This window comes from Schistocerca piceifrons, chromosome 2, assembly GCF_021461385.2.
Source record: "Schistocerca piceifrons isolate TAMUIC-IGC-003096 chromosome 2, iqSchPice1.1, whole genome shotgun sequence".
NCBI lineage: Eukaryota > Metazoa > Arthropoda > Insecta > Orthoptera > Acrididae > Schistocerca > Schistocerca piceifrons.
Window position 1 is genome coordinate 1013786520 of NC_060139.1, and position 14870 is coordinate 1013801389.

The following is a 14870-nucleotide window of genomic DNA, read 5'->3' on the forward strand; positions in this document are numbered from 1 at the left end:
CACATTTCCATGGCAATGACTATGACAGCGACAACCGTAGAAATAGACAATAGGGGAACCAGAATAATTATTATCAACGGAGATGAAATGACTTCAGACGCAACAGCCCACCTCGCAATTACGATTCGGGGAGAAACCCTCCAACAGTTAATCTACAAGGAAGAAATTACAGAAATTACCGACAAGACGACAGACGCTATATTCATAACAACAGACCTGAATTTAATCAGAATTGGCGTGATTCAAATAGGGCAGGGCCCTATCGACAAGCTGAAATTGTAGAAATTAGGCTTCCAAATCCCAGTAACGAGGCGCGGCAACAAAGACATAATAGACAATCACTCGCATCACAGGCAGCCACAAAACGTACTTATGAAACTGACGACGTAGCTGCAATGACTGTCAATTATGTGAAAACGGTAGACATTAGGGACATTTTACTCCAGGAACATGACCTGAAACAGAACAATACTGCCTATCCTGTAATTCATATCACAACAAATGACGGCAGTACCTGACACTGGCAGTGCTGTTTCGGTAATTAGTGAAACAGCTTTCAGTAAATGCAACAAATCGAACGATTGTCCCACACTTACTTTACGTAAAATTAAATTACATGGAGTAATTTTTAGAAAAAGTGTAGATGTACGTCAACGAACTAACGTAGAATTCTTTTGTCAAAGCCACAGATTTATTATGAATTTTCTTATTTTTCCATTATTGCCGACGGAAATCATATTAGATGTAGATTTTTTGAATCAGTATAAAGCAATTTTAAATTTTCACGATACTGGAATAAGTTTACAGAAACAAGGTACGTCGATAGCTGTGAAATTTGAGGATTGGCTTTCAAACCATGACGAGAAAATAAATCGGATTTACCTCCTGTCAGATCACAGTTTGGAACATTCGACGGAATTTGACACTAATATTCACTTTGTGTGTACTAACAGGGATGATATTGATGACGTATTGATACTAACTTTTTAATTCAGAAAAATTCAAACATTCGAGAACTGTAACGACACTGATAGGCAGGACGTTTTTGACATTTTACGAGCACATTCCACAGTTTTTACTCACAAAACAGGCACAATTAAAGGATTTCAGTACAAATATCGTGTTCTTGAGCATACAAAATTTTGCGTCGGATCAAACGTAGTCCGGCAAATTATAGAGACAGAGTTATAATGCAAATACAGTCAATGCTTGACGAGGGCATTATTGAACCAGCGGTATGCTCATACAATAATCCATTACATACCGTTGAGAAGAAAAACGGATCGATCAGGCTTGTCTTAGATTTCAGACAAATAAATACCATAATCATTCCTGAAACAGATGGGCCGCAAACGTTGGATGAACTTCTTCAAAATTTCAATGGCGTGAAAATGTTGCCTTCTATTGATCTCAGATCCAGCTTTTATCAAAGTGTACTTCACCCAGAATGTAGAAAATATACGGTTTTTCTATGTTTTGGCCATTGTTATCAATTTCGGAAACTTCCTTTTGTTTTGAACATTTCTTCCGCAGCATTCATTCGTGGGCTAAATTCCATGTTACCTGAGTTCTTACAATGACACAATATCGTACGTGGACGGATATTTTAACAGCAGAAGCCTCTTGGGAACAACATAATTGTATCCTCAACTATTTGTTTCATATTTTTGCAGAATCTATAATTGCAGTTAACTTGGAGAAACCTATGTTCGCTAGGGCAAAGGTGAAGCTTTTGAGTAACATTATTTCTTGTAAGGGCATTCAGCTAGATTCTGAAAAGGTGGAAACAAGCAGAGCTATTCCTGTTCCATCCACAAAAAAGACAAGTTGGCAGTTTTCTAGGTCTCGTGAATTTCTACCATCGTTACCGGAATATGCAAATTCTAGTAACTCCAAAACTTAGTTCTCTCGCTGGGAAAAATACTATTTCGAACTGGGATAAACAGGCACAGTTAGAGTTTGATTATTAGATAAAAGCGCTACTTAATGCGCCAATCTTAGCTCACCAAGATCTGTCACAGTATTTTTGTCTTAAAACAAATTCATCTAAGGTTGGTCTTGGTGCCCACTTATTTCAAGAAGCTATAGAAAATGAGACAACTCTTCATAGAATCTGAGAAAAATTATTCCGTCACTGAATTGGTAGCTTTGGCTGTCGTTTGGGCATTTGACACATATCGTTTCTTTCTTTCTGGCAAATAAATAAAAGTTTGTAATGACCATCGAGCATGGTCGTTTCTTATGTCTTCAAAATTAAATCATGTTGAAACGTTGGGTATTGTTTCTGCAAGAATTCCGCTTCACAGTAGTCTACATTCCTGGCACCGAAAACTTTGTTGTGGACACGCTTTTACGTGCCTTGAGCAAAGCAACACAGCAGCTAACCTTGAGAAAAATGTCAGTGTTCTTTATGTTCAAAAAGTTGCGGCTTCAGCCGTTTTTAAGCTCACCGCTCTCCCGCAAGTGCTCGCATAGATGTAGAAAAGAGAGGCCATTGAGCTCGCGATTGCGATTTCTTTGCTGAGCACGTCACAAACACGACATACACTATTACTTGTAGACATATGATTGCACTCTGGAGTTGGAACTTTGTGCTACTTGCTGAAATGCTAATCAGTTGATGAGAAATATTTTTATGTTAGCCACCTGATTATTACAAGGGTCCCTCTACGAGAGTTGAGAGAAATTCTACTGACTTATGAAATACCACTTGGCTATTGAATGATTTTTATGTTTTACCTTGTAAATATTTGCTTATTTTATTTGGTATCTGGTTTCTAACTAATTTGCACCATTGGTTTATAAAATAAAATTCATTACTTATGCTAATGTGAACACATTCTGTCAACAGATCCATTAAATAATAATTTTATGACCCACATTCTTCAAAAAAGAGAACTTGAAAAGGAAAGAACAATGAGAAGGAGAAGCAACCAGTAACAGGAATTGCATACATAATTTTCTTTTCAAGAACTTGGTAATTTATCCGATATAATAAGATATTGTGGTGCACCACTTTAGTGGTAAGATGTGACATAGAATCATGGCATTTCACGTGGGAGATAGTATAGACCTTTTTCCTTGTGCCAGTATGTTGCATAGTTTTGATGATCACAGATGCACACATGCTATTGTAAGCTGACATATACAGGGTGATTCAAAAAGAATACCACAACTTTAGGAATTTAAAACTCTGCAACGACAAAAGGCAGAGATAAGTACTATCTGTCGGCGAATTAAGGGAGCTATAAAGTTTCATTTAGTTGTACATTTGTTCGCTTGAGGAGCTGTTGACTAGGCGTCAGCGTCAGTTGATGCTAAGATGGCGACCGCTCAACAGAAAGCTTTTTGTGTTATTGAGTACGGCAGAAGCGAATCGACGACAGTTGTTCAGCGTGCAATTCGAACGAAGTCTGGTGTTAAACCTCCTGATAGGTGGTGTATTAAAAGTTGGTATAAACAATTTACAGAGAATGGCTGTTTGTGCAAAGGGAAAAGTTCTGGACGGCCGAGAACGAGTGATGAAAAAGTAGCACGCAGCCAGCAAGCATTTGTTCGCAGCCCAGGAAAATCGACTCGCAGAGCTAGCAGAGAGCTGCAAATTCCACAATCAACTGTATGGAGAGTCCTACGAAAAAGGCAGCCCGTGACAGAGCACTTCATCACTGGCCTCCAAGAAGCCCTGATCTTACCCCCTGCGATTTTTTCTTATGGGGGTATGTTAAGGATATGATGTTTTGGCCACCTCTCCCAGCCACCATTGATGATTTGAAACGAGAAATAACAGCAGCTATCCAAACTGTTACGCCTGATATGCTACAGAGAGTGTGGAATGAGTTGGAGTATCGGGTTGATATTGCTCGAGTGTCTGGAGGGGGCCATATTGAACATCTCTGAACTTGTTTTTGAGTGAAAAAAAGCCTTTTTAAATACTCTTTGTAATGATGTATAACAGAAGGTTATATTATGTTTCTCTCATTAAATACACATTTTTAAAGTTGTAGTATTCTTTTTGAATCACCCTGTATATTTCCCTTATCTGCATTGCTGTCTTTACTGTAATATTTTTCTGCTTGTGCTTTGTCATGTTTAGGCATAAGTTATTGCGTCTGTTGGTGCTATTTGTCAGGCAATGTCCTACCGAATTTTACTTTGTATTACCGTGCTAAGCCAGTTTCATCACTTATTTATTTTTCTTGTTTGCTGCATATTGCCTTATATTAATCGTAATGTTGCATTTGCTTTGCTAATTTAGATATGCTACAGTTTACTTTGCCAATTTGCATTTTTTGTCGATGTTGTTTGTGTTAATTTTTTGTGCTACTGCATTGCCTCATTCTCTAGTTTGTGTATCTGAGTTCAGTAGATTTAAGTTAACTTAACAGGGGGTATGCTATATAAGAAAACGAGTTGTGATGAGTTGAGAAGAAATGCATTGAGAAGCAATAAGGAAAAGGTCTGGCCAATTGGTTTTTGAAAGAGGAAACAGATATATGCAGGGTATAGTGACAATGGGTTTAGGTAGGATCTTCCGGGAAACGAATGATGAAATAAGAGAAATATGGAAGCATAAACACTGGTTGAAAGTGTAAATACAGATAACATGCTTAGATAGGATGCTTTTTGTGGAAACAAAAGTATAAATACAGATAACATGCTTAGATAGGTTTCTTTTTGTGGAAACAAATGTCAAATTAAGAGAGGTCTGCAAGAATTAAATGAAATTTTGGTTGCAAATAAAGTGGTTTTGGTTGAAAGTAAAGGGGATATGTGCATGAAAGATATTCTTGAAACGAGAAAAATGAAACATAGGTATAAAATGCACACCACAAGTACTGTAGTATCAAATGTTACACTTACACGTACACATTGACGCATTTAAACTAGATCCTGTCCTTTTTCTCTTATGTTATTCCGCTATGCTTTTGTATACCCTTGTGTCTCTGTGTTCTTCCCATATCTTTGTGTTTACCTGATACGATAAAATTGCTAGAATTTTTTTCCTTCTAATACTAGGCTGCATTCACTATGATGAGGAATAATATTATCCTCAAACCTATTCTCTGTCTTTGTATCATGTTCTTTACCTTAGGAAGACGTTCAGACAGTATTTATTCTGTTATGCTTCTACTGATATTCTCATTTTTCATTTATTTACTTATGTCATAATTCCTGTAATACTCGCATATATGCTCATTTCTACTCTTTTTGTAAAACCTGTATTGCTACGAATATTATTTGAATTATCATGTTCTTTTCTACAATGATGTTTTCTTTACATTTGAAATTGTATTCTTATGCTGTAAAATTTTAATTGTATAGACACCAGTTCCTCAAGTTAGGTAAATAGTAGGGACAATTTTTATTCACACGTTTGTCTGTTGGTCATACTACATGTATCAAATCTCAGACACTACAATACTGAGTTAGTGCTTGCATGTGTGTTGATAACTGAGTAAGGGACTGGTTACCAGCATTGCTAGTTGTAAGGATATTGCAAAAAAGATTAGTGAGTGCACAAGTGGTGGCTCAGGGACTTATAATGTCATCAGTACTGACTGCACAATGGTGATTCATGGACTTGCTATATTATCCTCAAGAATCTCCAATTCTGAATGAGCTCCCACACAGTCACAACAGATGGCTGCTGGCCTTCTTTCCAAGGACTACTGTGGGTCTGCACCTTTGGTGACCCATTACTATCATAAAAATGGTTCAAATGGCTCTGAGCACAATGGGACTCAACTGCTGAGGTCATTAGTTCCCTAGAACTTAGAACTAGTTAAACATAACTAACCTAAGGACATCACAAACATCCATGCCCGAGGCAGGATTCGAACCTGCGACCGTAGCGGTCTTGTGGTTCCAGACGGCAGCACCTTTAACCGCACGGCCCCTTCGGCCGGCCCTTCTATCATAATCTCTACAAGGACTACAGTGGGTCTGCTCTGTGGTGACCTATCAGTACTACCAATATTCTTCAAGATTTCGATTGATACTGTAGTGGATCTGTTCTGTTGTGGCCCCTTACCAATCTTACGATACCAATTGAAATATTCAGGTCAAGAGTCAGCACAGTTTCTGTGGAGACGACAACACTACTTCTTCAAGACTGCATAGTTGTCCACTACTTAGTTGTGCGTTTTCATATACTGCTCAGCCGTTGTGACTTCTCTTATGATGAATTATTAGGACTGTCTTTAGGGACTGTGCGGAGAATTTTTACTTTATTGACCAACAGCATATTACCTAACCTTTGCATGCACGTGCTCTATCTGATATTGTTAATATAAAAATTTCAACAAGTTCGTCTTGGCCACTGCCCAAGACTTTTTGTACAAATTTTTGAAGGGAGTAGGTGGGATATGTGAGTAGCCTGTTTGTATGTTGGCAGCGCTATGGACTGTATTAATATCGCTGAAAGTACTCTGCGCCCTCGGCAGGAGATTCTGTGGTTGGACAGACTAGCAGTTGGCGAATGGATAGAGAAGTGTATGGACAGATTTTTTCTTAGTAGAGACTCTGTGTTGTTTGGACATGCATTGGAAAGTGAGACACAAGGAAATATAAGATCAGGATGGATATTGTTGGTAATATTTGGGTTGTGGAATTATTGACAAATATATAAATTTTAGAACTGGATGTCACATGAATAAGGTGAAATTTTCTAAATACATTGTTTGCTTTCCAACAAAATCTTTCTTTTGCTAATCATTTGCTCCTAACAGTTAGAGTCTCTAGTAGTTTCAATCTTTTTATTTAGCTGGCTGTAATTGCTGCTTGCTGTAATTGCTGTAGTTCGAGTTACGAAAATTTTCTGTGAGATAAGTGGGGTTCATAATTGAAATGAGCTTTGGCAGTTAACGGAGTAGGAGGTAGATTCATATTTCTTTAATTTCATATTTTTTTGGAATTTGTTAGGATTTCTTGCAATTCAGGGGCATTCTTTTTTGTTAAATATTGGAAGTCATGTTATTACTGTATAGTAGTCAGGTTGCGTTGGGTTTGTATATTGTGGGTAATACTTGAATAGGTTAAATTTGAGTTGTCTTTGTCAGGGAAAATTCTGTAGGTCAGTGTTTAAATGATAAAAATAACTAAAGACCTAGTTTCAAACTATTGGTGTCAGCTGCATCGGGACTTAATGCAGAGTCAGCGGCGAAGAGAGAAAATGTGTGTCTGACTGGGATTAGAACCCAAGATCTCCTGCTTAGGAAGCACTTACGTCAATCAGCAGTTACGTTAATCACAGCGTCACATAGGAACAGTGTTTACTCCACTTGGACCGACTATCTCAGAATCACCTCGGCCGACTCACACTCTCACGTAGCACCACCTATCGGCATACTTTGTCCATGTCCTCAATGCTCGCTACTTTGAGATTCCCGTAACAGGTTGAACGTATTCGTGCGTCCGGACTGAAGGTGGTGGATTCATTGCCCATCGAGGAGAAGACTAGCTGTGGTAAGATTTGTGTACGAACGAGTATTACTAGCTCTTGTAAATTAAAAGTAGCCTCTGTCATAAATAAATAAATAAATAATTTTTCAGATATTACTTTATTTACCCTCAGCATCTTACTACTATCATAAACTAACTCTGCATCAGTTCAAATACTTTGAAGGGTACTGATGTATTTTGTTTCAGCTTCTGTTAGTATGTTCAACTCGTGGAACTCTGAGATGCTTTCAGTCTTTTTGGCATGTTAGGGAAAATGGGACGTACTAAAATAGAACAACAGTTGCTTAAAATGTGTTTATTGCGAGAGCCGGTTACAGGTTTGCGTTGACGAATTCCAGGTGGGCCGAGACGCTGGTGAAGACGGAGGGCGCGCCCCAGATGGCGCAGGGGTTGACTCCCCAGGACACCAGCCCGATGAGCACGCCGTCCTGCACCAGCGGGCCTCCAGAGTCGCCCTGCAGGCACAGACACGCGTCGCTGCAGAGAAGGGTGCGCTTAACATCAAGGCTTTCAGCATTAGTACGAGTCCGACGTCGGACCACTTGCACATCTGAATGCCCCACAAAACTGGATGTTACACTATTGGACCAGCTGTCGTCCTAAAGTTTTAAACATGACTGCGTGGTCAGCGACCGTTTCCAAAGTAAAATTAAAGCAATAGCAGCCCTCGGTGGCAAAAGTTAAATCTTTTGACCTGGTTTCGGCACTACTATGAGCGCATTCATTAGAAGTAAAACATTCAACTGGCAAGTCACGTACAAAATATGAATCAAGCGATCCACTCCAAAAATTTTGTGAATAAAGCTTTATCGCTTGATATTTATTTCATACGTCACATGTCAGTTTGAATGCTTTACTTCTGATGAAGGCACTCATAATAGTGCCGAAACCAGGTCAAAAGATTTAATTTTTGCGACCGATGGCTGTTATTGTTTTAATTTTATCTTCGTCCCTTTCACGGTCTGTCATGTGCTGATAAGCTGACTGGCGCAAGCACACAGTGATCATTCAGTAACTGCTGCTGTTCACTCCTCTTACATGAGTACACCCGCCCAGGCCAGTCAACAGCACTAAACAACGAAAAAACACAAATCCACTCTATATAAATGTCAAATCAAAACAACTTCAACGGTGTTTTATTTTACTTGTGCAACCAGTTTCAGCCTTAGATTACGCCATCTTCAGGCCGCCTTACCGACGTGCAGGACGAATCACACTTATTGTACGAGATAGTGGCCAGCTATCAGTTACTGGTATCCGCCATTTCTTCTTACGACAGCGATCCCTTCGATCACCACTTGCCGAAAAGAAAGAGTCCTGGTGGGGTTCTTCCTACACGTCGATCAGGGGGCCTGAAGATGGCCTCATTTAACGCTGAAACTGGGTGCACAAATAAAACAAAACTGAAAATTTAGATGGTTGAAGGTGTTTTGATACGTGGAACAGCGGAGGTCCACCAACCATCTTGTATAAAGATGGAGTTACAGGGACACTCTGGTCGCCGTTCTACCTGTTACAGGCAACTGCAAATCTAATCATTTACATACCCACCGATGGTGTGTACATCTGTGAAATTACGTTAATTGGACGAGGTCCTGTGAGTGCTCCATTTTTTTTTTTTTTTTTTTTTTTTTTGGCAGGCTGTGCAGTTAAATAATTATAAATTGTGATCAGAGATGAAATCAGTAATCTAGCACTGACCACAATCCCGTAATCTCTTTCCCACTTCCATACAGAAGCCTAAATGCGTAAAACAAGCTTTGGGCTTTTCACTGAATTCCTTCTTGTTAAAGTCAGGCAAAGTATCACTAAGTCAGCTGAAGCAATGGTGAAGGGAATTCTGTCTGGCTGTTTGTAATAAAAGAAAAGACTGAGGCAAGGTGCATACAGTGTAACCAAAATAGCTTCGTTCGCACTACCAAGATGGCATTGTATTCGAGAAGAATGCGGCAGTGGTGGGGGTTCTGTTGCATGCTACCAATGCACTGTCAGAAAGATGCAGTTCAGTAGCTGGAGCCACTCACAAGCAGCACTTCTAAGCGACTCCTATTGAGGGCGAACGATCGTATAACAGTTTATGCTACGGTATTTACCTACAGTACTGAATAAAATATCAGTGCTTAACCAACTGAGACAGCCGTTCTAATGAACAAAGCACATATGTGGGTGGACTCACCCAGCACTGACAACGAGATTGCATTTCCGCGCAGGTGAGAAGTTATTTTCCGCAAGGTGTGCTCGCATTGTTGTCAGTTCTAATAGAGGAGAAACCAGCTGGTAAACAGATTGCCGTTGTTTTTGACGTTTTACAGAACACCTTCTGTTGATATACGACACATGAGCGAGATAGAATCGTCATTCGTCCTTGTATAGTAGTTCTTCTCATCTCTAAGGCTGGAAAAAGAAGTTGTATATCTGACTCTTGAGCGTAATTGATTACAGCTTCTTCCTCACCACCAGTTGCCATCGCTCTGAAGAATGATTTTGTGCATAGTATACGAGACGAATGCCTGTGGTGGGAAGCCAGATTTTCAGCCTGAATGTGTATTAGCTTTCCTGAGACCTTAATTCCTTAATAGGAGCACCGATAGCAAGTGACCAACGAAACTTCGCAGTTTCATTTATGAGCGGTCCATTTTTAGAGAGACTTTCCTAGAAAATCTTCAAGCGAGTGAATATTCGACGAAATCTGCTATGATTAATATGGTTTGATTAAGATGTCTGCAGTCTAGACGTTGACAGTTGTTTGAATTCTAAGACGTATCGTACTCAGCTGCCGCTGAGTTGAAGCTGTTGATCTACTCTGATGTCAGAGACATTATAAATATTACACAATGTGACTACTCATTCTTGCATCTACGAATGTCATGGTGATCATCATCTACTATCCAAATGTCGTGGTCCATCTGCCATTCTTTTCACCGACTAACATTCCTCTATCCATGTTGTAAGTTAAGTCTAAGCTCAGCAGTATCTTTGGTTGTCTACTTCTGTTACGTACTACGTTGTTTTCTTTCCCTTCGTTCCTGTATTTTTGATCTGTCGTACATCGTTTCTAGAGTTTTTGGCGTCGCTTCCATCTATGAAATTGAGGCACAAATTTCATCAGAGTATTCACGCAACGCCGACCTTATTGAACAGCACCTCCACTAGTTTAACACTACCTGGTGTTCGAAGGTATGACTGTCGCATTGCCATGTTATCCTACTCCTAGTCCATTGAGGCCACTCTACAGTATTTTCTACCGGCTTTTATCCTTGTTTTCGTTTACTCCAGCCGCCTAGACGGAAACATATTTTCTTACTTTATTCTTGTATCCATTGTCACCATTCAACTCATACTTACAGAAAACCACTAAAACTATGTTAAACATGTCAGAAGTGGACAACATTGCTGTTCATTCCTAAGATGAATATGGAACTGTGGTGTCACCGCCAGACACCACACTTGCTAGGTGGTAGCCTTTAAATCGGCCGCGGTCCGTTAGTATACGTCGGACCCGCGTGTCGCCACTGTCAGTGATTGCAGACCGAGCGCCGCCACACGGCAGGTCTAGAGAGACTTCCTAGCACTCGCCCCAGTTGTACAGCCGACTTTGCTAGCGATGGTTCACTGACAAATTACGCTCTTATTTGCCGAGACGATAGTTAGCATAGCCTTCAGCTACGTCATTTGCTACGACCTAGCAAGGAGCCATTATCATTTGCTATTTATCTTGTGATGCATGTACCGTCAGACCGATGTTCACCAATTATGGATTAAAGTTAATTTTTCCAACAGCTGCGTACTTTATTTGCTAGACTCAAATCCTTTAACTGTTCCAGACCTCACGCCAGCCTAAGTGAGCTTAAACGCGTGCCTTTCGGCTTCACCTCCTAGTGGCTTGGCTGTCTTGCCAAGTCACAACAGGAACTATTACATAAAATTTGTTAAACTCTTTTCTGATGATACTTAAATTGACAAAGGAAAGAAAGAATATATGGAAATAAATGAAAGGGTCGCGAGCAAAGAAGGATGGTCCTAGAAACTCAGGTACTGCGAAACTATGAAGTAATGGACGGATGATTGGGACAACGATTGGTACACCGAGATATTTTAAGGCACAAACAGTTTCATCCTTGAAGACGAACTTGGTGTTGGATCGATCGGAAAAAATATACTGTTTCATACGTGTTGCTCAACTGAATTAATGAAATTATATATTGAAATATTATCTTAAAGAATCATGAGATGAATAATAGGGCTCCAAATTCGGTAGACCTGCATCGGGTATAATTGGCCCTACGAAGCAATAAATCATTTCAGAGGTTCGGAGGTATGCTGGAGATGGTCGCACATCTCCATAGAGACTAGAGTAGATCTAGTAATCGACGCGATACCAAAAGCAGTGCGCACGGATTACCTTACTTCTTTCCTGGCTTGAGAAACTGTTACTTCTTCCTCACACAGTTCCTCACTTATCCTCATAAAGTTAAATACCCTCCGCCTATCTGGTCTTTTCATTCTTCATTTTCTGTGGCATTACACATACCAAACACCTATATACGGATGGAGGCTTATAGTGCCCTTCAGTTCCAAATGTACAACCTTACTCGCATCTAATAATCTCATATTTACTCAGATATCAGGAGACTGAATGATTAGATCCCCATAAACTCCGTCTAATCCGTTCCTTTCAGTTGCGTTTAGTTTGTCGGATGCCTGCGTCAACGAGCAGAAAACTAGTCTCACGGGGAACCACACTGAAATTGCGTACTGTTGTCGTTAGATATCACGTTTCTAAATCAATAAATAGGACTCATTGCCAAATCTGTACCAAGGTGGGAGACATAGTTACGTTGCAAGTGGAGGTTCCGTCGTAGACAGGGCCCGTGCAAATCATGGTGTCGGTGAGAGGGTTGGAGCCCATCTGCAGCTCGTCGACGAGTTTGCTGCACGTTTTGTGATCGATGATCGTAACATCGAGCGTTTGCAGGACGTTCGGTGTCGTGGCGAATCTCGTGCGACCCCAGCCAGACACCACAGCAGCTGAACCACCTGCGGAAACAGGGAGTGTCTGTTAAAATTTGTTGAGTGAGCACTGTTTCAGGTTTACTGACTAACTTTCAAGCTACGAAGACATTACATTCAAAGCTCCGACTTTAAGCTACTTCCACGTAGAAACTATGCCCCTACAACATAGAATCCAAGTGGCTAGTCAGAAATTCAGTGTCGCATCAGCGTGTAACTTACCGACGGGAGTGAATCCAGCGCCGACCAGAGGAATAATTCGAACGCAAGAGTTCAGCGTGAAGGCGGACTTCAGCTTGAAGACGGCTATGTCGTGAGGTGCCACAACACCGCCGCTGTGGGAAATGAAATTTGCTGATCAGCGTTCAACATTCTTTACAATGCTGCAGAGACGTTTTTGCATCAACATTTAAAGTGTCATTATAAGCAAAGTCGGTGCAACGTGAACAAATACTTTATATTGTTCTACACTGCCGTTCGGTTTCGGCATTTCCAGTATTGTCAAGCGCACCTTTCATACTCTGAGGCTACTGTATCTATGTTGGCCAAGTTGTTAGGTAACCTGTGAGGCAGTCGTTGAGCACTGAAGTGTTTACAACCCGAAGTTTTTCATTCAAGAACTTGTGCAATTTTGTAATGAATATGAAGTATGAGATTATTGTAGACAATAAGTAAAATAAGACAAATGCGATTAGGCAAAGAATATTAATTATAAAAATAGACGAAAAGCTTGTAGTAAGGCGTTTTCGAGGAAATAGCATTCCGATTAAGAATGGCTCTAGTGGTTGAAGTTACCAATCGCATGTGACGTTTAATGGCTCTGAGCACTATGGAACTTGACTTGTGAGGTCATCAGTCCCCTAGAATTTAGAACCGCTTAAACCTAACTAACCTAAGGACATCACACACATCCATGCCCAAGGCAGGATTCGAACCTGCGACCGTAGCGGTCGCGCAGTTCCAGACTGTAGCGCCTAGAACCGCTCGGCCACCCCGGCCGGCGACGTTTAATATTCGGCAGTTGTTATATATGACATTTAGCGATTCTGTTGGTTTCCTGCGGAGCAGTCCAGAATGTCACTACTCACAGAGAAGGAGGTAAAAATGGTTCAAATGGTTCTGAGCACTATGGGAAACATCTGAGGTCATCAGTCCCCTAGAACTTAGAACTACTTAAACCTAACTAACCTAAGGACATCACACACATCCATGCCTGAGGCAGGATTCGAACCTGCGACCGTAGTAGTCGCGCGGTTCCGGACTGAGCGCCTGAACCGCTAGACCACCGAGGCCGGCCGAGAAGGAGGTAATTTGACAACACTCACGAGTGGGTGTACGCAGTGAAGGCTGTGAATTACTGAGTGTAAACGTTGCAGGCAGTGTTACCTATATGAAAAGCGCCATATTTCAGCCGCCAAGAGCTACTTAGAAATAACTCTTTACACAAAAGGGGTTTCGACAGTATCGATTTTCAGGTCATAATCGTATAACTAAAGCTATAAATAACAGCTTACGTGGTGAAATGAGAACTGTGGCATCAGATGAAATGAAAAACATCCTGAGTCAACTGGTAATCGTTGTCTACATATCGCAATCGAGTTCCACCTTTTCGTGTGGAGAGAATCTACATACTTGTTCGTCATCCGAGGCGTAAAACGTTTATGATTTTATTTCATAACGATGTTCTAATTCATTTGTATTTGACAATGATGCAAGTATCGAGCTCGATCGATAATGCATATTTGCATTAAAATATTTACTCCACCTGAAGATCCTTTGCAAAAATGATACTGTCGTTTTTGGACACTGAAGGACGTTGGTGTTTTTGAAACTTGACTCCTGGTACATGTTACTCGCACTTGCATTTATTTCTGTACCTCGTTAACATCAGTACTATATACAGCATTTCTGATGACTGAAACATAAAGCGAGAGACAAATTCCGTAACATCGATCGTCCTATGAAATTATCTCCCGTAATGAAATAGCTGCCAACAGCATGTTGCAGCCATAACTATTATTGAAGTCGTTACACAACAAATGCTTTTAGAAAGATTTTCTTGTGGTACAATTTTATGGGACCAAACTGCTGAGCTCATCGGTCCCTAGGCCTACACACTACTTAATCTAACTTAAACTAATTTACGCAATGGACAACACACACTCCCATGCCCAAGGGAGGGCTCGAACCTCCAACGAGGGGAGCCGCTCGGACCGTGACAACGCTCCTCAAACCACAGGGCTACCTCGCGTGGCTAGAAAGACTGAGCACGTCAAATTTTATAATGCAGTCAGCATCGATGCCGTTCGAAATAAACCTTAAAGTGTAACGATTCGTTCACGTCATTATATTTGTGAACGAATCACCAGAACATTGTTGCAAAATGTTACAGTTTTAAG

At 40.5% G+C, this 14870-nt stretch overlaps 1 protein-coding gene across 1 annotated transcript in view; it reads right to left on the reverse strand.

The window, feature by feature from the left end:
- LOC124776070 (trypsin-1-like) overlaps window positions 1-14870 on the reverse strand; it is a 114714-nt gene that overhangs the window by 86074 nt on the left and 13770 nt on the right. The window contains exons 5-7 of the mRNA XM_047250913.1: window positions 12694-12806; window positions 12299-12498; window positions 7785-7916 (exon numbers count right to left, since the gene is read on the reverse strand). Coding sequence (XP_047106869.1) covers window positions 7785-7916; window positions 12299-12498; window positions 12694-12806 — 445 coding nt within the window. The remainder of the gene's footprint in view (window positions 1-7784; window positions 7917-12298; window positions 12499-12693; window positions 12807-14870) is intronic.